This window comes from Tachyglossus aculeatus, chromosome X1 (assembly GCF_015852505.1).
Source record: "Tachyglossus aculeatus isolate mTacAcu1 chromosome X1, mTacAcu1.pri, whole genome shotgun sequence".
In the NCBI taxonomy this organism is placed as follows: Eukaryota; Metazoa; Chordata; class Mammalia; order Monotremata; family Tachyglossidae; genus Tachyglossus; species Tachyglossus aculeatus.
Genome location: NC_052101.1, coordinates 74,926,195 through 74,952,668, shown reverse-complemented (window position 1 = coordinate 74,952,668; position 26,474 = coordinate 74,926,195). Strand labels below are relative to the sequence as shown.

The window sequence follows — 26,474 nt, the reverse complement described above, 5'->3', positions numbered from 1 at the left end:
AAAAGAGTGAAAAAGACCACCTGAGAGAAGAAAGTGGATATGCTGGATATGTTTCCCCACTCTTCAAGAACCTCCTGTGGTTGCCCATCCACTGTCACATCAAACAGAAACTCTTTACCATTGGTTTTTTAAAACAGTCATCTTACCCCCACCTCCCATCTTACCTCACTGATTTCCTACTTCACCCCAGCACACTCACTTTGCTTCTCTTTGTTTCTCTTAACACCAACCCACTCACTCTACCTCAATCTCATCTATTTTGCCACTGACCCCTCGCCCATGTCCTGCCTCCAGCCTGGAACTCCCTTCCCCTTCATATCCAACAGATGATCACTCTCCCCACCTACACAGCCTTAATAAAATCACATCTCCTCAAAGAGGCCTTCCCCTATTAAGCCCTCATTTCATCTTCTCCCACTCCTTTCTGTGTCACCCTTGCACTTGTATTTGTACCCTGTATTCACCCCAATCTGTCCCACAGCACTTATGTATGTATCCATAATCAACCAGTCATATTTATTGAGAGCTTACTGTGTGCAGAGCACTTGGGAAAATACAATATAACCGAGTTGATAGACATGTTCTCTGTTCAGAAGGAGCTTACTTATTTTAATGTCTGTCCCCCCTCTAGACTGTAAGCTCCTTGAAGGCAGGGAACGTGTCTGCCAACTCTGTTATATTATATTCTCCCAAGCGTTTAGTACAGTATTTTTCACATAGTAAGCATTCAACAAATATGATGGACTACTTGATTGATTGATTACTTGAGATTGTATCTCTTCTATTGCATTTTCCCAAGTTCTGCATACAATAGGCACTCAACAAATTACAGTCACCCTCTTCCCCTTCTCCTCTGCCTGCTTCAGCATGTTCAGCTATCACTAGTTAAAGTTACTTTATGGATCTGAAAGCTGGACAGTAAAAAAACAGGATAGAAACAACATCGATTCTTTTGAAATGTGGTGTTGGAGAAGGCTTTTGCGAATACCGTGGACTGCCCGAAAAATAAACAAATGGATTTTAGAGCAAATTAAACCAAAGTGGTCTGTGGAAGGCCAAATAACTCGACTTAGATTTGCATATTTTAGACACAGAATCAGGAGGACTAATTCTCTAGAGAAGACACTAATGCTAGGAAAAGTCTAAGGAAAACATGGAAGAGGCAGACCAGCAGCTAGATGGATAGAGACCATAACAATGATAACAGAAAAACCGTTAGAAAGGTTGTGGATTATTGCAGCGGACAGGACTTTCTGGAGAAAGTATATCCATGGAGACTCTATGAATCGGAAATTACTCGACAGCACATAATAATAATAATAATAATGTGGTAGAAAAATCTTTCGTTTCCTCAAAAATTCAATGGCAGGTCATAATTATTCAGTGGAGGCAAATATGTGATTAAATACTACAGTTATTTTCTGTCTTTTCTTTCATTTTCTATTTTCTATTGCTTTGTAAGATTATCATCTACCAGGTGTGGTTTTCTGGTGAGCCAGTTTTGAGTTTGATGAGGCTGGTGATGTTTAGGGCACCTTTTCCTATTCCCTGCCCCATTACAGTCAAGCAGTATGTTTTTAAATATGGCTACTCAAACGCCCAAGGTGTCACAAAACACCACCGTTGCCTCGTCACCAATTGAACAACCAATCTCTTGGGCCACCCACTTGCACGGGACTTTTTGTTTAGGATAGAATTGATTTAGATAATGTGATTATTGTGCAAAATTATTAACATTCAACCTAGAAAGGTGGCACATAAAATGATTTTTGACTTTTCAACAATAACTTTTTGCTTTTTCAAGATAAGTTTCTTTAAAATTGGTTCAGAAAATCTCAATGAGCAGCTTGAAGAGTTTCTAACAAATATTGGAACAAGTGTACAAAAGTAAGTATATTTTTCTCTTGAAAAGTTTCTGAAAAAAATTCATATTAAAGTAATATTAATTTGTTCAGGCCTGCATGTATGAAATCTTTAGGTTATAGGTGGGGATACAAGATACTCTCTTGTTTCTGACATCTACTATTCTATCTTTTTGACTGATCTTTTAACAAACGTGGAGAGAAACTGATCTCATAAGAAATAAGCTTAGTACCGTGCTTTGCACGTAGTAAGTACTCAAATACCATTGATTGATTGAAAAATAAAGGAATGGGATGTTTACCATAGTGTACATGATAAAATAACTGTCAGATTACACAATCTAAAAAAGGCATTTACTTATTGGTTTTTAGTGGGTACACTTTGTGTGGGCATTTTCTTATCTGGCTCATCAATTTTTACCATTCACTTAATATTTGGAATAGCGTCTCATTCAACTTGAATTCGTCTTTTTTTCCATTTGCCAAGTTAAATGTTTAACTGTTTTAGTGAGACTAGGAGGCTTGCCATATAATTATTACAAATGAAATTTTAAGAAATTATTTTAAGAACCCTTCCAGGTAAGCATACTTCATTTTATGGAAATGCGATTGGTAAAAGATGTCTATATCACATGCAGCTGGATTAATTCGCTCCAATTTTTCTGTATTAGCGTTCGTAGAGAAATGGACTGTGAAGTAGAGACTATGCAACAGACAATAGAGGATTTGGAAGTAGCCAGTGACCCATTATATATGCCCGACCCTGACATCGCAAAATTTCCTGTCCATCGGAACTTAACTCGAAAGGCTGGTTATCTTAATACTAGAAAGTAAGAAAACAAAATTTCTACTTTTTAAATCACAGCTGGTTCATTTTCACAGAAGAAAGCAAAAAAAAAAAAGTTAATCTATGTGGGAGGGTTTTCATATATGTTCCTTGAGAATAGATTGAATGTTTAAGGTTTACCTCTGAATTAGGGCAGGACTATAATAACTTCATTAGAAATGATTTCAGTTTAAAGAGTCCTTGAAGGTGCTAAGTGCAGATTGAGTTAGAATCCTGTATGACAAGAAAATAAAATTTCTTTAAATGGAAAATATTGTAGGGGCCATGGTGCAAAGTGCATTTAGCTATCATTGTAACCTTAATTATAAAATGAGTTTGTGAGTTTGTATGAGAGTTTCTGAAGAATATAGGTCATATGTCAAAATCTGAGTTTTTGAACTCTATATATCAGTATAGGTCAGGGGTGGGAAATTATTGGAACTGGAGGGCGATTTGCTGAATTTTGTAAGCCACATCAGAGCTGCATATAAACTTCTCCCAAATGGAGAGAGAGAGAGAGAGTGTGTGTGTGTGTGTGTGTGTCTTGGGGGAGGGGTAGTTATAAAAGGCGTAGACGACTGTATTTCTGTACTCTTAGCCTCCTACAGATAGTCAGTAACCCCGACACACTGCAGACCCTCTTGTGTTCAATAGCTCTAGGGCCTGTGGAATGAGGGACTTGCTGACTGCATCTGCAGCAGGCTTAAAGCCAGTTAAGGAGCCACTTTGGGAAAAACTCTAGATGCTACCACCACCAGTTAGTTGGTGGCCTAGATTTGACCTAAGCCAAGTGAACCAATAGGCTGTATTTGCCCACCTCTGATTAGAAAGTACTTAATTTATATATGTTGAAAATATTCTATTTCAGTATTCAATTGTAATTGCTTTAATTTGGCTGGAAATATGAACTCTGTTCTAAACATTATGTTTTAATACTAATCGGGGTATTTGTTATGGCTTATTGTGTGCCAAGCACTGTTCTTAGTGCTGGGTTAGATACAAGATAATCAAGTCAAGACACAGTCACTATCCCACATGGTGCCGATCCTCTGAGTAGGAGGGAACAGGTGAGGAAACTGAAGCACAGAGGAGTTAAGTGACTTGCCCAAGGTACACAGCAGACAAGTAGCAGAGCTGGGATTAGAAGCCAGATCCTCTTACTCCCAGGACCATGCTCTTTCTACTGGGCGATTTTCCATGGGTGGTGTCATCCAATGAATTGCCATATAGAGTAAAATTCACAAAGAATGTTCATTAGGATGTTTGTCAAATAATTTTGGAAATGCAGGTGGCCTGTCTCATCTAGTAACCTAAATAAATTTTAATTAGAAGAAATCATCTATCTGGGCCTTCCCAGACCAAGCCCCACTTTTCCTTATCTGCCATTCCCTTCTGTGTTGCCCTGATTTTCTCCCTTTGCTCTTCCCTTCCCCCCAGCCCCACAGCACTTATGTGTATATCTGTAATTTTATTTATTTATATTGATGTCTGTCTTCTCCCCCCCCATCCCCCAAACAAAGACTCTGAGCTCATTTTGGGCAGGGAATGTCACTGTTTATTGTTGTATTGGACTTTCCCAAGTGCTTAATACAGTGCTCTGAACACAGTGTTTAATAAATATGATTGAATGAATGAAATACTGTTACTATCAATTAATCAATCAATGGTATTTATTGAGCACTTTCTGTGTGCAGAGCACTGTACTAAGCACTTGGGAGAGTACAACACAACAGAATTGGTAAACACATTCCCTGCCCACAAGGATCTTACATATTTTGCAAACAATGAGGTATAACAGATCTATCCCTACTAAATTTGAATATGCTTTCTCCACTTAGTAAGACCGGCTTGGTATCTTCTACCTGGGATAGGCAATTTTACTTTACTCAAGGTGGAAATTTGATGAGTCAGGCCCGAGGCGATGTAGCAGGAGGACTTGCCATGGATATAGACAACTGTTCAGTAATGGCTCTGGACTGTGAAGACAGGCGATACTGTTTTCAGATCACTTCTTTTGATGGAAAGAAGTGAGTATATTCTTTCAGTTTCACCAACTTAAAGGGCAAATGTAGTGAGTAATTTCTGTGACTTTTTGTTGAACTGTGTTTGTTTTTTTCCCCCCTTTTTTCAGTTGTCTGTGCCAAATAGCCTATCCTAGCCTTTTTGGCTATGTAGTGTTGGGATAATTACAGGCCTTATTAAGAAAGTTTGGATTGCTTTAAAAATGCAATCATAAGTTTTTTTTTGGTTTAGTGAATGTGTTAACCTCATTTACAAATCCATTCAGTTAATAATCTCAAATGCCCCAAAATAATTGGAGTAGTTGAAATTCAGTACCATCAGTTCTGCAATAAGATGGTAGTTGTGGTCTTGCATTATAGTCCTCATTCCTTGACCTGTGTTTTGTGCAAGCACACAACAATTTCTTTTTTCATGGCATCTAATTGCTCCTATTTATGGGAACCATAGAAAAGGCACTAAGCAAGAAAGGAAAAATAAAAAACAAAGAACAGCAGGGAAAAAACTGATATTCAGTTGTCCTGTGCACAACCAGACAGGCTGGAGCTGGAAGATGGCAGGAGCATTGGCAAGCAGAGCATAGGCAAGAAGAGGCAGTGTTTCAGGGGGACTGTGCAGTGATGACTCTTCTCTCATCATCACCCAGCATCCTGACCAAAAAGTATGCATTGTGGAGGTAACATTTGTAGATCGTGAAGGAGTGGGATAGAGTTTTCAAAAACCTAAAAAAGATGAAAAACACACACCCTACAACATACCAACTAGAAAGCCAGGAGCAGGGGAATCAATCAGTCAAATCAGTGGTATTTATTGAGCTCTTACCATGTGTAGAGCACTGTACTAAGAGCTTGGGAGAGTGCAACACAGCACATTCCCTGCCCACAATGGGAATGCTGCTTCACCAGAAGCTCCTCTTTCAGGGTCAAGCCAGATGTATAGAATATTGGTGATTAGAAGGCATTCAGTAATGGAAATGGCAGGTATATAATGAAAGAATGGTAAAGACAAATTTAATTAAAATATGTGGGATATGAGTTCAAAGAGGGTTTCCTTTCCTTTTTGTAGGCAGACCCATAGCTCAGTCCCACAATACCTCTCCCTGAGAGAACTCATAGATCAGTGTAAAAATAAGACTTCACACTTTTCTCCATATTAGTCAGGAGGCATGGAGCAGGGGAATCACACTTCCCTTGAAGCCCCAATTTCCGTAGGCTCATCCGGAAGAATTTGGATGTTGAAGAAAAACTCCTGTTTCCTGTGATCTACATTCTGATGAACACTCATCTTTTGCCACTGGCACTGATACCCTTATTACAGAAGAAAAAGTCACTGGACAGCAGGTCAACTGAAGATCACCTTATTAAAGGGAGGCACATGCTGATTAAATAGTGTTAGGAAAATTACAGCTTGCAGCCTTTTTTGCTCTTCTGATTATGGAGTTATGCTGGACTTTATGTTGTATAGGAACCTACAAGAAGTGGAAAAAACAAAAAGGACACACTAGGTTTTAAGCATCACCCAGCAACAGCAGAAGTATAAGCACATAGTCTTAGAAAAGCTAAAGAGTTGCCTTGCCTCTGCTCACTTCTTCCTAGAACCCCAAATTTTGGTCCCTCCAATCTCCAGGAACCATATTTGTAGGAAAAAAGTACCAAGGATGACTAGAGGTCATCAGTGTCATATTTTTATATAGCTAATTTCATGGAAAGGAGTGGCTGTCTAAATATAAATTTCAGCTTTTTATTTAAATAGCATTGCCCAGTTTTGGAAGGTCAGCTGTGGCTGGCAAGTGGTAATGTTTCATTTCTACCTGTGAGTGTTTTTTGGTCCCATGTGGTTACCATTTCACACCATTAGTCAAATTTTGTCTTAAATGATATTCCAGCCATTCTGTTCAGAATGGCATTGGGCTTTGAATATTCAAACAGTGGGAGTGGTAAAAAAAAATATTAAGCACTTAAAATATGCGAAGTACTGTTTGTATTTATGCCCACGAGTGAATTGTAACGTTTTTGTGTTTGGTTGCATAGCAAAGCCTTGAGAGATTTCTTTACATTAAAGAGGAAGGTGTGTTTCAAAATTTCATTGGAAGTTACTTTGTTACTCTTTTCTCCCTTTCCAGGTCTTCAATTTTACAAGCAGAGAGCAAAAAAGACTATGAAGAGGTAAAGCCCCCTCTATTGTATTTCTTTTTGTAAAATATGTTAAAAGCTGTTATTTTCCCAAAGTAATTTCTGCAGCACTATCTGGAAGGCTGACTATCTGGAAGTCAGGAAGTGATCTTGTAACACTACTCTTAGCTGGTAGTCTGGTAGCATCCTGAGGTATCAGTTTGATTTATTTTTTTCTCTACCCACCCCTAAATGAGTTATGTTGCACTGAGAATGCAGTGGCAGCTGATACAGCCTATTGCAGGAAGCAGCTGTAATTTCAACTGGGGACCACCCCCCTTCTCCTCAACACGCTATCCAACCTTGGCTTCACAGACTTCGTCCTCTCCTGGTTCTCCTCTTATCTCTCTGGCCGTTCATTCTCAGTCTCCTTTGCGGACTCCTCCTCCCACTCCCATCCCCTTACTGTAGGGGTTCCTCAAGGGTCAGTTCTTGGTCCCCTTCTGTTCTCTATCTACACTCACTCCCTTGGTGAACTCATTCACTCCCATGGCTTCAACTATCATCTCTACGCTGATGACACCCAAATCTACATCTCTGCCCCTGCGCTCTCTCCTTCCCTTCAGGCTTGTGTCTCCTCCTGGCTTCAGGACATCTCCATCTGGATGTCTGCCCGCCATCTAAAACTCAATATGTCCAAGACTGAACTCCTTATCTTCCCTCCCAAACCCTGCCCACTCCCTGACTTTCCCATCACTGTAGACGGCACTACCATCCTTCCCGTCTCTCAAGCCCGCAACCTTGGTGTCATCCTCGACTCTGCTCTCTCGATCACCCCTCACATCCAATCCGTCACCAAAACCTGCCGGTCTCACCTCTGCAACATCGCCAAGATCCACCCTTTCCATCCAAACCGCTACCCTGCTGGTTCAATCTCTCATCCTATCCCGACTGGATTACTGCATCAGCCTCCTCTCTGATCTCCCATCCTCCTGTCTCTCCCTACTCCAGTCTATGTTTCATGCTGCTGCCTGGATCATCTTTGTGCAGAAACACTCTGGGCATGTTACTCCCCTTCTCAAAAATCTCCAGTGGCTACCAGTCAACCTGTGCATCAGGCAAAAACTCTTCACTCTTGGCTTCAAAGCTCTCCATCACCTTGCCCCCTCCTACCTCACCGGCCTTCTTTCCTTCTACATCCCAGCCTGCACCCTCTGCTCCTTGGCCGCTAACCTCCTCACTGTGTCTCATTCTCGCCTGTCCTGCCGTCGACCCCTGGCCCAAATCCTCCCCCTGGTCTGGAATGCCCTCCCTCTGCACATCTGCCAAGCTAGCTCTCTTCCTCCCTTCAAAGCCCTACTGAGAGCTCACCTCCAGGAGGCCTTCCCAGACTGAGCCCCCTCTTTCTTCTCTCCCTCCCCCCGCCCTACCTCCTTCCCCTCCCCACAGCACCTGTATATATGTTTGTAGAGATTTATCACTCTATTTATTTTACTTGTACATATTTACTATTCTGTTTATTTTGTTAATGATGTGCATCTAGCTTTACTTCTATTTATTCTGATGACTTGACACCTGTCCACATGTTTTATGTGAGCCTGTTGTTGGGTAGGGACTGTCTATATGTTGCCAACTTGTACTTCCCAAGCGCTTAGTACAGTGCTCTGCACACAGTAAGCGCTCAATAAATACGATTGAATGAATGAATGAGTGAACTGTGGGGGAACTCAGACAGAAAAACAAGAATTTGGGAATCCTTTTTCTTCCTTCACAAATCTTTTATTTTTAGCTCCCTTTCTGTTTCTATTTCACCTCGTGTGAAAGCTAAGATACTTAAAAAGAATGATTCCTCAAGGTCCTTCCTTCAAACTGAAAGGAAAATTCTGAGCTCTAAAGACAATATAAACTGACTAAAGCATTAATTCATTCAGTTGTCAGTACTATTTATTGAGCGCTTGCTATGTGCAGAGCATGTACTAAGAGTGTGGGAGAGTACAACATAAGAGTTGATAGATGCATTCCGTACCCACATTGAGCTTATATTCTGCAGGACTATACCAGTGTCAGTAGGAAAAGATGTTAGAAAAGCATTCTTATTAATATAGCACTGGAACAGAATAGCTGCCAAATGTTTTGGAAAATAGCATGTCATATGTGTTCTATATGCTCCTCAGTAATAATATTTTATTAGTACTTTTTGAGCTGGGTAATCTTTTCAGCATTTCAGGGAAGCTTGCAAGTGACTGCTTTTTGTTGGATTTAGTGACAGAAGAAGGTTAATAAATTAGTCATGATTCAGTATTCTAAAAGAAATTCCCTTTAAAGCAATCACCTTGCCCCCTCCTACCTTACCTCCTTGATTTCCTACTACAACCCAGCCCAGTTTGCTCCTCAAATGCCAGCCTACCCACTGTACCCCAATCTCATCTCTTGCCGCCGACCTCTCGCCCACATCCTGCCTCTGGCCCCGAATGCCCTCCTTTTGCATATCCGACAGATGATCGCTCTCCCCACGTTCAAAGCCTTATTAAAAGCACATCAACTCCAAGAGGCCTTCCCCAACTATGCCCTTATTTTCTATGCCAGCCTACCCACTGTATCCCAATCTCATCTCTTGTCGCCGACCTCTCACCCACATCCTACCTCTGGCCCAGAACGCCCTCCTTTTACATATCCGACAGATGATCGCTCTCCCCACGTTCAAAGCCTTATTAAAAGCACATCAACTCCAAGAGGCCTTCCCCAACTATGCCCTTATTTTCTCTTTCTCCCACTTCCTTCTATCTCGCCCTTGCACCTGGATTTGCACCCTTTATTCACCCTGCCCTGAGGCCCACAGCACTTAAGTACATATCTGTAATTCATTATATTTATATGAATGTCTGTCTCCTCCTCTAATCTGTAAATTTGTTGTGGGCAGGGAACATATCTACCAACTCTGTTTTATTGTACTCTCCCAAGCACTTACAGCGCAGTACGGTTCAGTGCTCTGCACACAGTGAGCGCTCACTAAATATGATTGATTGATTGATTTTGAGGAAGAAGAAGGAGTAAAGAAAGTATGCCAAAAAAAAAAATAAGTTGACTAAAATAGCTGGAATACCTGTCTTGCACTAGCACTGGTATTGAATATTTTGCAGTTGAAACTTAGAAGGGTGCCTGAAACCAAGGTGTTTTATATTAATTATGTCTCTGAGTAGAATTGACCATTGGTGAGTGGAATTGTCCATTAGTGGGTGGAGAGATAAAGGCGTAAAAGAGGGTTGATAGTTTAAATGTTGTTTGATTGTCCACTGTTGTCAAGCTCCCGTAGTTAATATGTGGACTAGAATTTGAACTCATTTTATAATTGCTGATAAAACTCAAGTGGCTTAAGCACTTAAAGAATAATAATGCAAAGACTGAATGTGATGGACATTTTAAAGAAGATATTTTTGAGGCAAGAATAAAACATAAAATATTTAAGATGCTTCCCTAATTAGAAAAATTGGCAGTTAATTAGCCAGCGTTTAGTACAGTGCTCTGCACACAGTAAGTGCTCAATACATGATTTAATGCATGAAAAATGTGCTAGTTGTTGCTCCTGACGAAGTTGTATTTCCCCTTATTAAACATCAAATATTCTCTCTTTAGAGCGATATGAGTGTAAAATAATGAAGAAAATTTAGGTAAAATACTGAATATGAAGATTTTTCTCTTTTTTTCTTTCAGTGGATTTGTACAATAAACAATATCTCCAAGCAGATATATTTAACTGAAAATCCAGAGGTAATTTTGATGATCTAATACATAAATTTAACAAAAAATAGTATGGAAAGAGCACAGGACTGAGAATCAGGAGACTTGGGTTCTAATCCTGGATCCACCACTTTCCTGTTGTATGACCTTGGGCAAGTCTCTTAGCTTCTCTGTGGCTTAATTTCCTCATCTGTACAATGGGAATTCAGTGTCTGTGAGGCTCATATGGTACAGAACTGTGTCCAATCTGATTATATTGACCCTAGTGCTTAGTTCAGTGCTTGGCACAGAGTAAGCATTTAACAAGCACCACTATTATTATTATTATTATAAATAAATCCAAATGAGGATTGGCATATTGTTAATTAAATCAGAGGTATTTGTATTTTCAAGTCTTAGGGTACAATTTAACTTTGTAAGTTTTATGTATTGCAGTAATTTATGTGCCCATTTTAGTTTTTTGACCGTTTTAAGTGTGTAATTTTGAAAATCAGTAATTATAAAAAGTTTTTTGCTTTTCACTAATTTAATCATCTGCCAGTCAGACTTTTGTTGGTGACATTAATTGAAAGAAAGAATAAAAGCAAAAAAGGGGAAAATACTAAGAACATAATGTTTGGATTTCCATAAATCTAAAATATAATGCCATTTCAGAATTTGAAATTGTACTGAACTGTTGTTGTTTCATTGTACTAAATTGATTTATTGTAAACATTCAAATTTTTCACACTTGTTGCAGCTCTGTCAGTGAAAGAATAAACATGGTTGTTTATTAAATCTCCAAAAGCAGTATAAAGAAAAATGCACTGGCATTTTTTGTGCACTGTTTAGTATTGATAAAATGATTACGGAAGTACCTTCTTGCAGTTTTTAATATTTTAATATTATGGTCACTTTTCTGACATTTGTACGTCCAGTTTTAAGGGCTAAAGTATCAGTTGCAAGGCAACAACATCTATTACTTTCATCCATTATAACCGTGAAAGTTCACAAGTGTTTACACATTCCTAAGTATAAATTAGGCATTTTGGAAAACATGAAATCCATATCTATTTTATTCACAGAACATAATCTTTCACATTTCATGAATATTCTCTTTCCCTGCATTCACCTTATTTCGAAGATATTGTAGTTAACTGTTTTAAAATTTAAAATATGAAGTTGTATCTTTGTGCTAATAATGAAGGTGACGAGACTGTATATGATCAGAGGTGGCCAAAGGAAATTCAGTGTTATGGTCATGTGAAATTATTTGGAATCAGTGTATTGAATTTTTTGTAGTGATACTAGACAAAATAATTCAAAATCTATTTTGAGGATGGTGTTCTTTTGAAACACTGTATTTATCCATTTCTTCTTAAAAAATGAAACAGGAAATTGCTGCAAGAGTTAACCAGTCAGCTCTGGAGGCCGTCACCCCCTCTCCCTCCTTCCAACAGAGGCATGAAAACTTGAGACCGATAATGTAAGTTATAAGACTGTAGGACTTTTAAGGAACTCTTTCGAAGTTCACATGATTAAAAAGTAATTGAAACATTACTTTGTTTTCAGGACATATGATTAAAGTAATTGAAACATTACTTTGTTTAGAGGAGGAGTTATGAACCTCATATTGAAGTTAAAAAAAAAAACCTGCCCAGTTCAACTCATTGTCTTGAAAGTTGTGGCAATTTACTGTTAGTGCACTAAGCCAAATTTTTAAAAAATACCAGCGAGCCCTAAGATATGGGGCTTAAGAATCCTGGGACCATCTGGTCAAGGGTTGCTTTAGAAGTGCAGGTCAGTTAGTCTCAAGTTTTACCAAAAAAGTGGGCAGGAGGGGACAGAAATGTCATGTGTCTAAACAAGAAGTCAAGTAGAATTTGTATGGTAATTTTAAAGTCACAGTCAAGTATTTTCATTGTCATCTTATCTCTGTTTTTATGGAGTTTATAATTTAGAAAAGATTAATAAAAAAGAAAGTGTCATTTTCATTTTTTCTTCCGTTTTTTTCTTTATTTAGACAAAACCAACCACCCACAGCTCGCACTGGTAGTTCAGGATCTCTGGGCTCGGAGTCAGCAATTTTAACGGCCCTCTCTTTGGATTCTCTTGTTGCTCCTGATACTCCTATCCAATTTGACATAATTTCTCCAGTTAGTGAAGACATACCTGACCAGGGTAAAACTTCTGGACACTCAGGCAGGTAGGTGAAACAAGAACAACAACAGCAAAAAAAAATCTGTCTCCTTAAGAGATGCCATACTGAGTCAGATCCAGTGGGCAACCTAAGCCTACTGTGCTACCTTTGACAGATGCATAAAGGAACGGTGTGCTGGTTACCCTTTGGGGACAGCCTCCCCGCCCTTGTGATTCTGGATACAGCATTTAACATCCCTAATGTTTTCCTTTAAGAACTCATCCTCGACTAACTTGAGGCAGGGCTCCTAGGGAGTGGGGCTCGGGAAAAAAAAATGAAGCATTTTATCCTACAGAACTAGGGAGACGGGTCACTGGCTACACACATGTACACCTGGGGCAAGGGAGATGGACACGCAAACACACACAGGAGATCGAGAGGGTGTAAATGAACACCCACACAGGGCCGATGAGGTGGACACGCAGACAAAACACACATTGAGTCAGGGAAATAGATATTCAGAGAGCGAATCAAGGGCCAGATAAGGAGGCAAAGGGAGAGGGAAAGGAGTACACAGAAATTGGCCGGGCCTCAGTGAGGATTCCATTTCCTGGTGAGGCCAGGGCTAAGACTGTGCAGCCTCTAATTTAGGGTGGAGCCAGGAGGGTCTCAGAGCACCTATTTCCTCCTCAAGGCTCTGACTGGGAGTACTTATTGGCTGTGACTCCAGACCATGGCTTTGAGCACTTATGGCTCATTCAGGGATGTGCAGAGCCAGGAGTGTGCTTTCCCAGCTTGAGACTAGAGACAGGAAAGAGCCATGAACAGAGGCCCTGTCGGGGCTTTAGCTTCAGGCTAGAACCTTTTTTCCTGAGAGGGTTGGGACAGACAGCCCAAAATGCTTTGGGTATGAAGCTAATGGCTTAACATCCATCCCCCAACCTTTGGTGTCCAGTCCTGGACGTGTCTTTGTATTCTTACATTTATAAATTTCCCTATCACCAGTTGATGACCCAACGTTCTTAAACTTTAGGATCTATGGTAGGCATTTGAAACTCCTGGCATGGTACCAGAGGATGGCATATTTAATCTACTCTGACAGGCACCCCAACCTCTGGCCTCTCTGGAGCGGAGGGGGAGGGAGCAATACCCATTCCCAGAGGGAGTAACAGGACTTCAGGATTTATGGCATACCGTCTAGTTTGAAGCTGTCACTCCAAAGAGCCACTTCACTAACCAGGTTACTATTAGCATCTCTATTTCTTCTTTCACCTTAACTGGCTTTCTAGTAACCCAGTGAAGACCTCTCATTCATGAATGTATCCAAATTGTTCCTGAACCTCCTAATATTTTCGACCTGCACAACTTCCTGTGTTAATCCATAGGCTTACCATCCACCGTTGTTTTAAAGGTCACTTTAGCTAGGTCTTCCCCCATCAGTATGAATTTTAAAGAAGTTGTAGCTTTGTAATTTGGGCATAAAAACTCCAAAATTTAGGCATAAAAAACAAGGATAGTATTTTCTCTAAATGTTTCCAAGGGAATATGAATGAATCACCTTTCGTCTTGGTGGAGAGTATTCTTCTTTGAGCATTTAAATGACGGTAATTACAAGATTAAAAATAGTCATTTCATCACAAAATGGAACATCAAATGAACTTCAGTATCCATTTGTTCAAAATCGGTGATGCAACCTGAGTCAAGCAGTCAGTCATCATCTGTTGTCACCAGAAATAGATGGCCACTGATGTAATAGGTCAGGCATGTAATTGAGATGACCTTTCATGCTATATCAATGCCAGACTTATTTTAGAATCATTTAAGAAGCCCTAACAAATTGAGTCCATTTGCTTCTCCTAAAACACAGATTGGATTGTAATTTTTCTACTTTCCTATCTTTTATTTTGAGTAAAGTAATAATTCACTTATGCAAATGAAGAGTAATTTCTTGTTTTCCTTAGTGTTCACGTTTAAAAGTTACACTTCTACCTTTTTCTTTGCTTTTCACAATCCTCTTCTGCCTCAAGAAATTGACAGCAAGTGCACAGCATTTTTACTTAATGATGTGTGTACTTAGCCATGTAGAAATAGCCTTTTTAAACTGAACAAATCCTTAGGCTATTGTCAGCAACGTTTATTCAGAAATAAACCAGTGTCTCGTCTGTGTTAAATTAAAAAAAAAAGTGTTTTGGTTTGAGCTGCAGCTGGCAGACTGAATGGGTTTGTACCTACTGAAATTTTCTTTTTGAAATGCATGCATAAAGTTGTGTTTCTCAAACAGATTCATCTCTATGTTTCAGTATTACTTGACTCAAGGCCCAGCTGAGGCAATTGTGGCAGTTGTCCTAGGCAGCCTTGACTGAAGAGAGTGATCATGGATCCTCCCAAACACACTGCCATAGAGAAAGTGCAGGATCAGTCATTCAGTCATATTTATTGAGTGCTTACTGTGCACAGAGCATTGTCCTAAGCACTTGGGAGAGCACAGTGTAACAGAGATGGTAGATGTGTTCCCTGCCCACAAGGAGCTGACAGTTTAGAGTAGGAATTTACAGGACCTTGTCATGATTAGCTTATATGGATTGTCTTCAAGGTTGCCCTCATTGCTAAACCGGCAGTTGTGGTGGCCCCTAGGAGGGAGGAGTTGGGTCGGGGGAGGTTAAAATAACATCCCAGTTATATATGTTGCTGATTTGTACTTCCCAAGCGCTTAGTACAGTGCTCTGCACACAGTAAACACTCAATAAATATGATTGAATGAATTGCTGTTGCCAATACACAGGAAGGAAAAATACTAAGGAAAAGTAGTGTGGGGTGTAAGGGAAGGATGGTTCAGGATGGGAAAGTACTCCATGAGTGCACATATTTTCGGGCAGGGCTCTGATTTGATTTAACTGACATGACTCATGTTAACTGAATCTGTTTCTAATTTTCTAATTTTTTAAGACGTACAAATCCATTTGGAGAAACTGGAAAAGGCTCCAAATCCAAAACTGAAGGTAAAATAAATCTTCAATACTATTTTGAGTGAAAAATTCTTCTGAATTGCTTTGTATGGACTCAGTAAAAAGTGACACTCTGAGCCATCACTATTTGTTGCATTGTTTAGCAACAGCTCTCTTGCTGTTTACAAAATAATTCAGTCAATAGTGTATTCCATGAAGAATAGAATTAGTAGTCATGATCCTTCCCCTCAAGGAATTTACAATCTAACCGGGAAGACAGACACTAAAATACATTACTGGTAGAGGGAAGCTACAGAGTTTAAAGGTGTGTGCAAAAGTCTTACCAGGAAGATTGGGGCAGGGGATGGGAAGGTTGGGAGTAGGATGAGTATCCAAATGCTTAGGTGATGTAGAAGTGCAGAAGTGGCAGTGGGGGAAGTAAAGAGTGGGAAGATAAGGGATTAGTCAGAAAGGTGCGAAGATTTGGAGAGCAGTCTCATCTTTTCCAAGATGTAAAATGGGAGCAAGTTCCAAGCAGAAGTTAGCGCTTGATGAGCTGGAGGTTGGCAGCAAGAGAGGTGAGTGCTAGACACTGTGAGCAGGTTGGCTTGAGAGGAGAGATGTGTATGAGATGGGATGTGGCGGGAGAGGAGCGATGATAAGTGGTGGGCAAGAGAGCTGATTGTGTGCCGTAAAACCAGTTTTCAGGAGACTGGGAAGCCAACTTGATTATCTTGTATCTGTCCCGGTGCTTAGTACATAGTAAGCATTTAAGAAAAACTATCATTATTATTAGTTGATTTTGAGGGAGATGTGTGCAAAATGCTTAAATCTAATTGGTAATGTAATTCTTATACAAGTTTTAAATTGTTCATTAAATAATCAAGCATCTGAATTGAAAAGAATATAGGTTTTCATTTACCTTATTAATTAGAAGTTCATTGAAATATTTGAAAAAGCTAATGATTCCAACTATTTAAGTGGCTGAAGAAGTCTACAAGGATTGAGTCTTTTTTGAGATTTTCCTGGTGGAAATACCTTTTTTTCCACCAAAATCTGTACTGGGCCAAACAGTCTCTTGTACCAAACACATTTAGAAATGCTCCAAACAGAAAAAGCCAGTGGTTATATAGCCACATATCACTAGTCCCATTTCATAGTCTGCCTGAGAAATCCTCACATCAGCTCATTTAGCTGAGTGATAGGAGCATGTGAGGCCTTTCTACTGCCTCCAGCCCAGTCTACTTATTCCATCGCCACTGTGGGAAACCCTTAGAATACATGGGCTCTCAAATAGTTATTATGATTGCCTTTTGCCGTGGAGAAAAAACAAGCAACCGTCCCATTAGTTCCTTGGCTTGTTAGTACATAAGGAATGACAAGTATATAGGAGAAATAGTAGCAGTACTCCCGGCAGGGAGGTCAGTGAGGAGGCAGAAGCAGTAGTCAAGGCGGGATTGGTAAATGCTTGTATCAACATAGTAACTGTTTGGATGGAGAGAGGAAAAGGCAAATTTTAGTGTTGGAATGGTGGAATCGACAGGATTTGGTGACAGACTGAATATGTAGATTGTATGAGAGAGATGAGTTGACAACGCCGAGGTTACGAACTTGTGAGATAGGGAGAATAGTGGTATTGTCTACAATGATGTGAAAGACAGGGGGAGGACAGGGTTTGTGTGGGAAGATGAGGAGTTTTGAGGTGTTGGTGGGACATCCCAAAAGAGATGTCCTGAAGGCAGGCTGAAATATGAGACTGCTGATGAGGAGAAGCAGCGTGGCCTGGTGGATAGAACACGGACCTGAGAGTCAAAAGAACTTGGGTTCTAATCCTCGCTCCACCACTTGTCTTCGCTCCACAACTTGTCTTTTATGTGACTGTGGGCAAGTCAGTTCACTTCTCTGTTCCTCAGTTACCTTATCTGTAAAATGGGGATTAAGACTGCGAGCCCCATCTGGGCCAGGGATGTGTCCAAACTGATTATCTTGTGTCTACCTGGTGCTTAGTACAGTGCCTGGCACATGGTAAGTGCTTAACAAATACCATTTTTTTAAAAAAGGAGAAAGATCAGGACTAGAGTGTGCCTTTCTCTTCCTTTTCCCCTCTTTTTTCCTCTCTCCCCATCTTTCAAAGCCCTATTAAAATGATATCTCTTCCAGGAAGCCTTCTTTGACTAGCCTCTCATTTTCCCACTCTGTTTTCCCTTCAGCACCACCTATGCACTTGGGTCTGTTTTCCTTAAGCACTTTGATACTCCACCCCACCCCCACAACACTTATATGCACCTCCTTGCATTTAGTTGCTTCCCCTCTCTGTAGCTTATTTTAGTGCCTGTCTTCCCCCATTACTTTGTCTTCTCCTTGTGGGCAGAGATTGTGTGTACCAATTCTATTTTGAATTTTCCCAAGCATTTATTAATGTGCCCTCCACACAGTAAGTGCTCAGTAAATACCATTGATTGCTGTAGACACAGTAAGTACCCTTGATGGATTAGTCCATTATTTCCCAGTACAGTGCACTGCACCAAGTGGCTGCTCAATAAATGCTGGTATTACTATGCAGTTACTTTATTCAACCAGTATGTAAAGCAGCGTCTGTATGGCAGGTGTTTTCTTGAGTAGTACTACTCCTTTCTGCCATTTACAAATGACCTAAGTTGCTAAATGAATGCTCAACATCACAGCTATCTGTTAGCATACATAGCAGTGTTAAGCCCTTATTTGGGATATCAGATTTCAGCATCAATCCAATAAACAGCATTGAAGTCCATCAATCAGTAGCATTTATTGAGTGCTCACTATGTGCAGAACAGCCTACTAAGCACTTGGGAGAGTACAATAGAATTAGTAGATTTGCTCTCTTGCCCTCAGGGAGCTTAGAATCATTTTCAGAGTATACTTGACCAATGAAGAGAACGGTTAGGTTTTTCCACTTCCTTATTCACAGATGATCTCCAAAAATATTTCTGGCTTGAGTTAATCTGTTGTACTATTTATGATTTGATTTTATTAGACGTCAGTAGCATTGATGACTAATATTAATATCGTCAATATTAGACATGAAGAGTAAATTTTGTGAAAAAGGAATAATGGGCCTCAGACTCACTCAAAATACTTTTTTCTACCTTAGATTCCATTCTTCATCAGTTATTTATTGTCAGATTTCTTGGCTCTATGGAGGTAAAATCAGATGAAAATCCAGATGTTGTCTATGAAACAATGCGCCAAATCTTAGCAGCCCGGGCTATCCATAACATCTTCCGAATGACAGAATCCCATTTATTAGTAACTTGTGACTGTTTAAAGTAAGTACTGATTTAAATTTAAAAAGCAAAAGAAACAAACAAAAAAAACCCACCAGGGGCTCTGACTTTACTTTTTGTCTGTATGGATAAATCTGGGGTAGCGCATTGGAGGTGGGGCTCCAGAGCGTTGGCAAAACGGGAGCGGGAGGAAAAAGGTCGGAGAGGAAGGGGAAGGAGAGGAGATGGACGGGTAGAAGAAGAAAAAGAAGAAAGAGTAGAGAGGACAGAAGAAAGAAGATTCTTATCTTCTGCTGCCATGCCATCTCCTTCTTTTCCTCTGCTGCAGTTGCTGTCCAAAGCCAAGTGGCAGCAGCTCTGGAAATGGCTGGCACTTCCAGATCAGGAAGCAACTGTGCAACTACATGGGGTTCACATGGCTGCAGCAGCAGCTCCAAAACCCAAACACTCACCTCACCCATGGAGTATCCCCAAGGTTGTTTGGGGATAGTGGGGCAAAGGTGAGATAAGGCTCATCTTTACTGGCCTTCAGGGATGAGAGGAGCCATGGGGCCAGTGTCAGAGCCCTGTGACGTTCAGGGATGTCCCAGGGGTGCTGGCTGGGGCCTCAGCCAGGGAGCAAAAAATGCCTACACTTCTGGCTCGTTTCCTGCTCTAAAAAGTAGTTGTGCTAATCCCATTGGGAGAAGCAGCATGGCTCAGTGGAAAGAGCATGGGCTTTGGAGTCAGAGGTCATGGGTTCGAATCCTGGCTCCGCCACATGTCTGCTGTGTGACCTTGGGCAAGTCACTTCTCGGAGTCTCAGTTACCTCATCTGTAAAATGGGGATGAAGACTGTTGAGCCCCACATGGGACAACCTGATCACCTTGTACCCCCCTAGCGCTTAGACCAGTGCTTTGCACATAGTCAGTGCTTAACAAATGCCATCGTTACTGTTATTATGATGATGATGACATGTCTCTTCAAACCATGGTTTTAGCGTTTGGGCTTCTGGATTATTTTAAGTATTTGAAAAATCGATTTCAAAAAACTCATGACTTTTTTTATTTTATTTTTCTGGATAACCACCTTTAGGTTAATAGATCCACAGACTCAGGTCACAAGGCTCAGAGTAAGTTTTTGAAAGATTTCTTAACTTCAACTATCCTAACTGAAGCCTGCAAAGAACTTCTGGGAAACTTAGATCTTGGCTTTTTCTCCTTTTCTCTGACTCACCATCTGCATCCCTCTGTTTCCTCTGTTCATGTTGTTGTTGGCCTTCCTCATGCTCTCCTCTTCTTGCTTCCCCCCAATTCCACAGAGTGTTGCCAGATTTCTGTATTACTTATGTGAGTTTTTATAAATTCTGCTATATAACATAGAAAATTAAGCAAGAAATGACTTGTCACTATTTAAAGCTCATATTGTATATGAAATTATGGAGGAATAAGTCAGTGTAATATCTACTTATTAAATAATGATCTATTTTGAACCATTTTAAGTGCATGCACCTGTTTTGGCCACTTAATATTTTAGACTACTTTTATTGTTGGAATTTATTGGTTTCAGTATTCGATAAAAAAAAAAACATAATGATGATCAGATGTGTTCTCTCCTATAAGAAAGTGGCTTTTGCTTTGAAATTCCTGTTCTTATTGATAATGTTTTATGTTGCAGTTTCCATTATCCAGCATAGTCTTATGTGCTACACACCAAGAAAATAAACGCCTTTTAGGATTTGTGCTTCGGACTTCAGGAGGAAGAATAGAGAACCATCCAACTTTGATCTGTTATATATTTGAGTCCAACAATGAAGGGGAAAAGGTATGTTGCACTTCCACCTGTTACCCATCAGAAATACATGGCATTTAGATTCCTAAAAGAACCAGCAATTGCAAGGGGATGCCCAGGGAGATAGATTGTGTGACCACACCCAAATTATCCTGATATCTATCTTCTGATTTTGGGGGGTCTAAATTACTTGATACTTCAGGCCAATGTTTATTTTTAGGCCCCATCTAGAAATTAACTGCATAGTTTAGGAGTGTATGCATCAGTATTTCTCAATCAGTGAAATTTATTGAGTGCCTTATTGTACTTGGGAAAGTACAAGAGTTGGTAGACGTGATCCCTGCCCACAAGAAGCTTATTACAGTCTAATGTGGGAGCCAGACATTAAAAGAAATTACACCTTGGGGAAAACAGTAGAGTATAAGGATATTTACATAAGTGCTGTGGAGCTGGGGTGCTATAGTCACAGATGCAGCTCCACTAGAGGTTTTCAGTTGGGCTCTCAAGTCTCTGTTGCCTTCATGCCTTGGCCCTGCCAGACTCACTGGCTCTCCATCTGGGGTTTTCTGCCTGGCAATTTATGCCAATCTTGCCAAATGATCCAACCACATACAGATTGACATTTGGGAATTGGGTGTCGGGGAGAGACAAGATAAGAAAAGGAGGAGAGGAGAGAGAAAAGGAAGACATCCCTTCCTAATATCGTTTCCTTCCCTTTCTTCCACTTCTCTGTCTCATGCTCACCCTCCTTCGTTGGCCTAGTGGATAGAGCACGGGCCCGGGCATCAGAAGGACCTGGGTTCTAATCCTGGCTCCACCACTTGTCTGCTCTATGACCTTGGGCAAGTCACTTCACTTCTCTGTGCCTCAGTTCCCTCATCTGTAAAATGAGCCCCATGTGGGACAGGGACTGCGTCCAACCTGATTTGTTGTATCCACCCCAGTTTGTAGTACAGTGCCTGACACATAGTAAGCACTTAACAAATACCACAATTTATTTTTATTTTTTCCACCACCTCATCCCACCTTTTGCCTTCTTCTGCCCCCTGCCCCCGTACCTGCCCTGAAGTTTATGGTTGCCCCTTTTACGTTATCCAACCAATTGTGATGGTACATTCATTGACCAGAAAAGATGCCAGTCACATTTAACCCCACCAAAGCATTTCAAATGTAGCATGAAGCTTTGCAGTGGGCAGGGAACGTGTCTACCCAACTGTGTTGTAGCGTACTCTCCCAAGGGTTCAGTACAGTGCTGAGCATGTGGTAATGGCTTAATAAATACTGATGATGGTGTCGTAGTGGCCACATGGGAGAAACATTTCTGTAGGCCAAGTTTAGGCTGGAAATGGCTGGTTTGTGACAGTCTTTTCCACCCATTCCACAATCCAGTGAAGGGACAAAATAGCCTCTCTAAGAGTTTAATGCCGTTTTTCCTGTGCCTGGCATCAGGAGGCAGGGGTACTGTCAGTATCCTGATTCATTTAATTACTCTGGCCCTGATAAGGGCTAGAATAGGGTAAGTGGAGAGCACTTCTCTCTTCAGCCCCAGCAGTTTCTGGACTCTCCTGGCTGTGATCCCCACTGCTTGATTCCATCTTTGAAATTCCTCTGTGGCTTCAACAGCAAACCTGGGGCATTTAGAGTGGCAGACTCTCTGGAAAATAAAGGCTCACCTAGTGATGCTGCCCTTGGGTCCAATTATGAGTTCCTCTCTGTTTTGTTTTGGAAACTTATTTTGCCTGGGCCTTTGGAAAGTCAAATTAAACCAGTTAATGCAATTATAGGTATTTGTTAAGCACTTACTAAGTGCCAGGCACTGTACAAAGCACTGGGGTAGATACAGGGTAATTGGGTTGGACACAGTCCCTGTCCCACATGGAGCTCAAAGTTTTAATCCCCATTTTACAGATCAGGTAACCGAGACACAGAGAAGTGAAGTGACTTGCCCAAGGTCACACAGCAGACAAGTGGTGGAGCTGGGTGTAAAACTAACAAGTGTTAGTGTCACACTTGATAAAATGAAATGCTTCAGGCTAGGTTTTCTAAAAAGCACTTGTGTTTTTAATACTCTAAATGTTTATTTCCCCCACTCTAGATTTGTGACTCTGTTGGACTGGCTAAACAGATAGCTTTGCATGCTGAATTGGTAAGAAACCAATACACATCTTTTTTGGTGTAGCATGTAGGTAATATGGTATGTTTTCTCACTGTATGTTTTGCTACTAAGCATACTTAGTAGACAAGCCTTTGTATCTAGATAATGACACAGGTTTCATGCTCAGCAACATCACTGGTAGATAGATTAAAGCAGTAAAATTCTACTGTTCATTATGTGGAGAATTTGATACTGTAGTTATAAGCTTGAACCCCGAAAAGATATGTCTTAGTGAATCTTCTGTGTGAAGCAGTTGGCTGCTTCTGCATCTGGTAGCTCTCCCAAAGCATTAGTGGGAACACCCCCACCTTCGAATGCAGACCTCCTTGCCTCTCTTCCAGCTTCGTCAACCAAAATGGACCTGGCATCCAACTAAAATTTGCCACCTTCCATCCAGTCTAGGACTCTGGGGATGGAAGGTGCATTTGAATCCCTTTTTCTGACCTTAGATTCAACCCCAAGGATAGGCGTGGGATAGAGATGTTTCTCTGTCCACCGCAGTTGAGTTCCCTGAGTTGGAGGAGCTCAGAGGTATTTATTTTTAGTCTGCATCCTTCCCAGAGGCCGGGGCAATAGGGGACACCTGGGTCCTATTTTCTAACCCTTGGGGAAAGGTCCGAGAAGGGTCCTCTGGACCCACCCTCAAAATTAAAATTGATATTTCTGCAATCTCTAACTCTGGTTGGGTGACAGGATAAGAATAGAAAGTCCAGATTATTGGTTATTGGATAGTGTCTACTTGGAATGCTGCCAATAATCCTTTGAAAGTTTGGGTAAACCATGTTTGCCTCTCCACCTCTGGCTGTCAAATCTGTTAGGTTGAAGATGGGGGTTGAACTCCTCCTCCAAAAACCGCATGGTAACGAGTTTGCTTTATGATTTAATGTCCTTTTTAGATGTAAAAGGCAATGTTCATGTGTACCTTTTTTCTCCTTCAAATATGGAAACAGGAATTTTGCTCTAGAAAAGATTAAAGCACTATTTAGAACTGCTTTTTTAGGAAGTGTTTCACATGTCCTGATTCTCAAGTTTTCATTTTATTTTTGTTTCTTCAGGACCGTAAAGCATCAGAGAAACAAAAAGAAATAGACAGAGTAAAAGAGAAACAAGAGAGAGAACTTAATAAACAGAAACAAATTGAAAAGGTAAATCTTATAGTGCAAATCTTGCAATATAACAAGCACATTTGGATAATGTTTTTTATCCAACAGAATCGCCCTCAGGTTTCCTTTCACATCTAAGTGCTATCTGTATCGTCAATTGCACGGCCACATTGTGTCATAGTTGTTTCACAAACTGTTGCTTTAATGTGGGGAAGGTAATGATTTTGCCTTGCTGACATTTGTTTTCCCTAGTCAACAGCATATCTGAAGTGAATATTCCCACCCACTGCCTTCTTGCAACATGTTGACCCACTGGACATGTCTCCTCTTGGTTTTGAACTAAGAATCGTGAATTTAAAGAGTGCAGAATAAGTTAATTCTCGTTTATCTGTGTACTTTTCAGTACTTGGTAGAGACATTTCACTGCCAGGCTTCTTGGGAACTCATTTCAGACAAAAGAAAATGTGATTGCAGAATTTCAGTTGGCCTCATAAGAGTCATTCTAGTGGCTGTCAGATAACAGTACTTCATGGACTGTTGATCTAGAATGAGTCATTAAAAGGAAAGTTAGAGATGTTAGGTGGTTAATCACCATCACTATAATCAATTCCTTCGAGCATGTACTCGGTCCTGAAGGGCCCGAGACTCATCCGTCGCTTTGGACGGGCAACTCCATTGACATCTGTAAATGTTAGGGTGACTATCAGGGAGGACAGCCATCTCACAGTTCCTCCAAGCATCTTGATGCCACTAGATGGAGTGCTGATTTGAGCATTTGGGGCATTTTTTTGGTTGCTTTAGCCTGTGTTCTGTATTATGCTGTTAAATGTTTTGGGGAAAAAACATCAATCTAAGATGTTCATTTTAGAGTGTTCCAAATAACCGTTCTGCCCCCAAAGACCATTAGTCAGGAATTTCTCCTGTTGAATACTCACAAAGTACTACTTCCCTTTCACTCCAAAAAGTTAACTGTCTTTATTTCTTGTTCCCCTTAGGACTTAGAGGAACAGAGTCGCTTGATAGCTGCTTCCAATAGAACAAACCAGCCCAGTGGCGAGGGACAATTTATGGTTCTTAGTAGTAGCCAATCAGAAGACAGCGATTTGGGAGAAGATGGTAAGAAGAGAGAGTCGGAAGCATGAAGTTGTACATCGTGTTTCTTTAAGTTGGACTCTACTAAGACAATATCTGTGGTGAAATGGCACAAGTTAACCCATAATGCAAAAATCAAGGTGGAGGCTTGGCTTCATTGTCTAGAAGACTGAACTTGTTGACCCAGTTATGCTTGGTTTTTTTTTTTTTTCTTTAACAGGTATATACTTTGCAGTTACTGTAATAACAAGAACTAGTTCCACTTGCCAAAAAAAAAATGTATTCTTGGAGTAGGTGGTTACTGGCTTTTTTTAGTTTTAGTTTTTGTGTGTATCCATGCAGCTAGCTTTGTACACATCATTTATCCATTGGCTTCAACTGTACGCAGAAATACCTGTCTCTCAGTTCTTGTACTCAGAGCATTTTGCTGGGAACAAAGTTTTCTTTGGCCTGAAGTGGTTCAAAAGCTTTTTCTTTGGTCTGAGGCAGAAAATCAGTATGAGATGCACTGAAATATTAACTTTGACAGCAGAGAATGTGCAATATAACTTTATGGGGAGATTTACTGTTTCTGATTGTGCTAGCTAGTTGAAGATAATTTCAGGGCACTTTTGTGTATAGTTGATGTTACTCCATCGGTTGATTTGTATCCTAGATCAGTGGGATACACCTCTGCGTGTCAAAATGGACACAACTGCTGTTGGCATGAGAGTGTCACATTTTAGATTCTCAGGTTGGGACTTGCATTTTTGCCCCAAGGCAACAACAGTTTAAACAAAGACTTTAATTTGTTACAAAGTGTACCCATTTTGTTCAAAGGTTCAAATACACCCCCATGTGGAAATGTTGGTTTATTCTAATTTTTGGGGGTTGTGTTAAAACAGAGTGTTAGCAAAATTGACACTGCAACCAAGCATCTCCATTAGTTATGCTTCCTACCTACGCAAAAAGACCTGAAGTGTTTGGAAAGTAGTGTTTACTTGTAGCAGTAGACTGACATTCTTCATATAATTCTTCACAAGGAATAGTTCATCTAACCTTTTGCTTTGTATGATTCTGAATCACCCATAAAATATCCGTATTGGCAAAAGCTAATTTAAGAGAATGTAGTTTTTTGCACTAATTATTATAAATCGTACTCGTGATGCAAAAAAAACCCCACTATCCTGCAGAATTGAGAAAAACAGGTAATATGACAGGAAAGTAGATAAAAAATGGTTTTAGCTCTAGGCCATAAATATAAATTGTAGTGGTTTCCTAAGGGCCTCTTAAATGTTATGTTTTCTTTTACATTTCTTAATATTTTTGATAAATGTTTCCTTAACTTATTTCATAATAAAAACTAGAGAAACTATAAATGAGCAAATTCTGTACATACCAGGAGAAGCTTGTTTTGAAAAGTCATTGCAAATTTGTTTCTGGTAAAGGTGGCAATTTCCAATCGGGAATTTCACAAGAACATAACTGTTC

At 40.3% G+C, this 26,474-nt stretch overlaps 1 protein-coding gene across 2 annotated transcripts in view; it reads left to right on the top strand.

The window, feature by feature from the left end:
• The window catches only part of APPL1 (adaptor protein, phosphotyrosine interacting with PH domain and leucine zipper 1), a 52,259-nt gene extending 25,985 nt beyond the window's left edge, over positions 1–26,274 (top strand). The window contains exons 9-23 of one of the 2 annotated variants that reach the window (XM_038771630.1): positions 1,805–1,887; positions 2,534–2,692; positions 4,527–4,715; positions 5,243–5,368; positions 6,830–6,872; positions 10,530–10,586; positions 11,930–12,021; positions 12,559–12,741; positions 15,622–15,674; positions 18,751–18,925; positions 19,959–19,995; positions 20,541–20,687; positions 22,750–22,800; positions 23,865–23,954; positions 24,908–26,274. In XM_038771630.1, coding sequence (XP_038627558.1) covers positions 1,805–1,887; positions 2,534–2,692; positions 4,527–4,715; positions 5,243–5,368; positions 6,830–6,872; positions 10,530–10,586; positions 11,930–12,021; positions 12,559–12,741; positions 15,622–15,674; positions 18,751–18,925; positions 19,959–19,995; positions 20,541–20,687; positions 22,750–22,800; positions 23,865–23,954; positions 24,908–25,054 — 1,632 coding nt within the window. In that variant the 3' untranslated portion in view covers positions 25,055–26,274. The remainder of the gene's footprint in view (positions 1–1,804; positions 1,888–2,533; positions 2,693–4,526; positions 4,716–5,242; positions 5,369–6,829; positions 6,873–10,529; positions 10,587–11,929; positions 12,022–12,558; positions 12,742–15,621; positions 15,675–18,750; positions 18,926–19,958; positions 19,996–20,540; positions 20,688–22,749; positions 22,801–23,864; positions 23,955–24,907) is intronic. The other variant, XM_038771631.1, reaches the window with a different exon arrangement.
• Positions 26,275–26,474: the final 200 nt, after the last annotated feature.